General features: G+C 27.1%; 1 protein-coding gene across 1 annotated transcript; it reads left to right on the top strand.

Annotated features, from left to right (window-relative positions):
* Positions 1-1,167: 1,167 nt before the first annotated feature.
* Positions 1,168-4,317, top strand: LOC136080647 (uncharacterized). Its single transcript, XM_065797573.1, has 2 exons — positions 1,168-1,473; positions 2,935-4,317. The coding sequence occupies exons 1-2, from the start codon at positions 1,291-1,293 to the stop codon at positions 3,853-3,855; spliced, it is 1,104 nt and encodes a 367-aa protein (XP_065653645.1). The 5' UTR covers positions 1,168-1,290; the 3' UTR covers positions 3,856-4,317.
* The last annotated feature ends 649 nt before the right edge of the window (positions 4,318-4,966 follow it).

Below are 4,966 nucleotides of genomic sequence, written 5' to 3'. Positions count from 1 at the left end.
ACTTTATATTTAGACTTTCCATTTAGAGGTGTATCAGTTCCTTCATATTCAAAAAAACGTCGTTTTCGGCTAAGCCGCACTTGAGGGAATACTGGCTCAGTACCTAATTTTATAGCTAAAAGTTGTTTTTAAAAAGTTATGTTTAAGTAAAGTATAATTAAAAATGAAATATTCATTGAATCAAAAGCAATTTTATACAAATGTCACTAAAATTTACATTTAGCCGAAAATATGTGTTTGATTAGTAAATATGTGAATTTAGTATTAAAAAATGTGTAATGAAACTTCATAAAGATTACACTGATGCCATAGCAAAATATATAAGGATGTTACAGGTAACAGTTAAGCAAATCTGTATAATACTTTTATATTTAAAGTCAAAATTTTAGTTTTTGCGTATGTCAAGTGGTGGCTTTAATTAAAATGTTAATTTAAGAAACTCAAAAAAATGTGAAGACTTCATTCAACCATTATTTTTCTATGGGAGTTATATTTCATATCTTCTGAAAGCCGAAAAATAAATTAGATCTTGTTTATGATGGTGTAAAAAAATATGAAAAATAGCATATGGAGAGGGATCAAAATTTCTCCCAAATCTATCTAAAAATTGGTTTTCAAGTTGGGAAGTAGGCCATTATTTCGTTCTTTTCATAACTTTGTATGTTAGTCCAAAACATTTTGGCATTAAAAATTTTGAAGTAATCAGCTCTTTAACCTAAACAACCAAGTATTTACCAGTGTACAATGCTTAGATTTGTGACGGGATAGCTCAGTTGGTTTGAGCGTTGAACGAATGTTTATCCCTGGAGTCGTGCACTACAAGCTCATATTTGGTTTTCTCCAGCACCTGACTGACATTCCGCCTCCAAATAGTTATATAATGGAGACTTCTTTAGGTTAGTCGTAAAACTATATACAGTTCTTTATACTTCTGTTCTTTATACTTCTGTTCTTTATACTTCTGTTCTTTATACTTCTGTTCTTTATACTTCTGTTCTTTATACTTCTGAATATGTTAAGCATTGTATAATATAATGTATAATGTAATAATGTATAATTGTATAATGTTAAGCATTGTATACATAGAATAAGAAATACAATTGAAAACAAGTTTTCAAAAACCGGAAAATAAGTGTAAACCGAGTGTTTTTCTCCTTCCGGATTAAACTAAAGTTGAAAATACTGTTTTGCCTAAAAGAGCAGTTGAATAGTTCCATTAATGTTAGTTTTTTTAAATCTTGTTGGTGGAAAAGGCAGTAAATAAAAAGCGGAAATAGAACTGCATATAAAATGGTTGAAAACAATGATCTCTTACCTAGAAAAAAAAAGAATAAAGAAGCTAAACTTAAAAAATCTGAGAGCGAGGAAGAGCTAGAGGAGAAGTACTATGATGATTTTGACAGTAGCAGTTTCGTTGATGAAAGCGAAGAAGAAAATGAAAATATTGATGTGGACGAAAATATTATAGAACAGGTAAGTTTTTAATTAACTCTTAAAATAATATTAGCTATAATAATAACAACAGTAATAATAACAGTAAAGTTCAAAGAAAAAAGCTTTTCATCTATATTAAACAGTAAGACTTAAATAAAAACATTGATTTCATTCAAATTTTTTTGATAAGACTAGAGCTAAATTGCAAAATGTAAAGCACTGCAAATTGCAAAATGTAAAGCTCAAAATGTAAATTGTAAAATGTAAAGCTCTAACGTAAAATATCTAAATTGAAAAAAAATATGGTATTAAAAAGAAATTATTTTTAAGTAAACTTTTTATTTATGAATTTATTTTTATTTAAAATAAAATTGATTAGGTTTTCCTTTTATTTCATTTTAAATTAAAAGTAAACAAGGCATTCAGTATACTATAATAAATCAATAAACAATCCTGCTATTTTCTTGTTAATTGTTAACAACAAAGAAAATATTTAGATTGGTGAGCTTTGTTCAGGCATGAGAGATTTGGGAATTAATTAAACAAAATAGCTACATAAAGTTATTGTGTAATAATCTTTAAGCATGTTTAAAAAATGTGTACAAAATAATAAAACTTTGCATATTGCAAGTTATCATTCATATTGCAAATTATCATTATTATTTTATATGAACATAACTACTAATCAATTTACATTATGTCAAATGAACCTTTTCTTGTTGTTGTTGTTCACCTCTCAAGGCTGAGAGGACCACTACAGTCAAGAAGGCTACTTTATTGTGGTTACAACCCTCTCTCAACTCTTTAACTCCAAAAAACCAACCTTGACGAACAAGGCCGCTGTGCAAAAGAACAATTAGATATTACCAGGGTTGTGGTGGGGAAAAAACTTGTAACTTCCCATTTAAGAAGCAAGCATTCTACTACTACACCACTATCTTGAATTGTTATCTTGGATATTATTCATGATGATAATGATGATAATCATGATGATAATTGATTATCTTGGATATTATTCATGATGATAATGATGATAATCATGATGATAATTGATTATCTTGGATATTATTCATGATGATAATGATGATAATCATGATGATAATTGATTATCTTGGATATTATTCATGATGATAATGATGATAATCATGATGATAATTGACTATCATCATGATTATCTGGGATATTATTCATATAAAAATAGTAATAAGTAGAGCTTTGTTCTAGAGAATGAAAGAATGTAACATATACACGATTATAAGTTATATGTTTGTTGATAAAGTATCTATTTGGTTCTAATTAAATAGATTAATATTCTCATTAGAGTATTGTTCATGTTTGTTTTTACATTTTGATAGTTTTGAAATGCAGTATTTTAAAAATATGATTGAATTATATTAGTTGTTTTGAATTATATTAATTATAATGTAATCTTTTTGAAATTGGCTTGTATTTTATGCTGTGCTTTACAAAATAATATTTTTAAGTTTAATTTATTTTCAGATTGAACTGCCTGATAATATTAGGAGATTTAAACCGCCATCTCTAAAAGAAAAAAAGTCTGTTCATTTTGATTGCAGTGATGAAGAAGGAGAAGATGATGAGCAGGAAGATGATTTAATAGATGCGAAGAGTAGTCATAAGGCTGAAAATCTGTCAAAAAAGCGTTTGGTGGCTGTTTTTATGCTGTTTCCAATTTTTTTTGGTGGCATTATTATGGTTTTTGAAATGTTTGGAAAATTTAAATGGGAAAAAACCACCATGCAGTTTAGTGCTCTAGCTTTTGGTGCCGTGATAGCCTTATTTTTTCTTGCTCGTGTACCTTTGTATCGTTCTATATTAAAACTCATATTATGCTTTGCATGGGTTATTTTTTTATTACCAACTTACCAGGTCTATAAATGTTCCCCTATTGAACTAAAAAATGATATGATTGGTACTTGGTTCAGTGTTAAAACAGAAGCATTTTCATTTTTAGAGAGTACCTATACAACAAGCAATTGTTTTAAATCTTTCACACTGCATGCGCCTTATGCATTGTCATTTATGTCTCCTAAAGTAGTTTTAAAAGTCGAAATAGATGAATTGATTAGTCTGAAAAACGAAACTCATACTGAAAATGAAGAAACAGATGTACATTACTTTTTACTGGTTTCAAAGAGAAGCGTAAAGCAGCGGTTTCACAAAATCTATATGCTTGCTGTTGCAACTTCAAAAGAAGCAAATTTATTAGAAAATTCTCTTATTCTTAGCATAGAGGAAAAGCGAAAAAATGTTCTTATGGTGTCAGGATCAATATTAAACATAGATCAAATAGATTTACCATTGAAAGAGGAGTTAGAAACTTTGAAGTATTTAGTTAGACCAATCAAGCTTCAAATTGAGACAGTAAAATATGCAAGTAGATATTCAAAGCTTCATTAAATGGATTGAATGTTAAATTAAGATAAACATAAAATATTTTTTTAAATAAAATTATTTAATTTTAGATTTTGTAGCTAGAAAAAAAGTATTTTATGTTTGCATAAGCTTTTCTGGTTATAGAATTTATATTAAAATTTAAATTTTAAACTGTGGAATAAATTTTAATAATTTCGAAGAAAGTTGAAAAATCTGGGATAAATTATAATAAAGGATCAATAAAATATGAAAAGATCACCAATTGTTAATAAATTTTTTTGTCATAATTGATAATTTGATTAATAGTTGAATGCTCATCAAACTGAAACGGACCTTTAGGTACCAACATTCTAATGATTATTATGCTTTTTTTCAACTGCAGAATTTTTATTGAATGCTTCTAATAATGCTTTTTTTCAACTGCAGAATTTTTATTGAATGTATTTAACTCTATTTGTCTACTTTAATTGTATTTCTTTTTTTCGTTTTAATGATTTTTACTTGAGTTATACCTATATCATGCTCGTACCAGGAGAATAGGGGGGGGGGAGGCTTTGGGTTCGATCAACCCCCTTTTTTTTTTTTACCAAATTCTCATTGTTTGACGCAAGTTTTATACAAAACGGTACCGTAAAGTTTTGTACAATAAATATTCACGGTACAGGTTTGTATAACACTGTCTCGAAAAGTCGATTATATTTGTTTTAACTTACTTGAAAAATATTACTTTAGAATTTTAAAAACTAGGACAATGTCCAATGACAAACTAGGACTTTGGCATACTTTTAAAGAATATGTATTAACTACTCATTAAATTTCAAATAATAATTTTAGATTTTCATTTATTATTTATGTATTTGTTATACTAGGTTAATATTATACCTGCTTTAACTTTTATAGTGTTTCTTAACAAAAAAGTTTTTAAGTTCATTGGTTACTCTTTTATTATTAATATTATTACTTTTATTGTTTTTATTATATATATAAACTAATATTTATAATATAGTTAATTTTATCAGTTTTTCTTAAGGTAAGTATTTCATAAAACACTAATGTAAAAAAAGCTAAAGTCATTTTTAACATATTTTATAACAAATCAAAAAAGCTTTCTAGAGAGCGTTTAGTGCATTACACC

Source organism: Hydra vulgaris, chromosome 05 (genome assembly GCF_038396675.1).
Source record: "Hydra vulgaris chromosome 05, alternate assembly HydraT2T_AEP".
NCBI classification, from domain to species: domain Eukaryota; kingdom Metazoa; phylum Cnidaria; class Hydrozoa; order Anthoathecata; family Hydridae; genus Hydra; species Hydra vulgaris.
The sequence above is the reverse complement of the archived record's forward strand: the minus strand, read 5'-3'. Positions and strand labels throughout refer to the sequence as shown.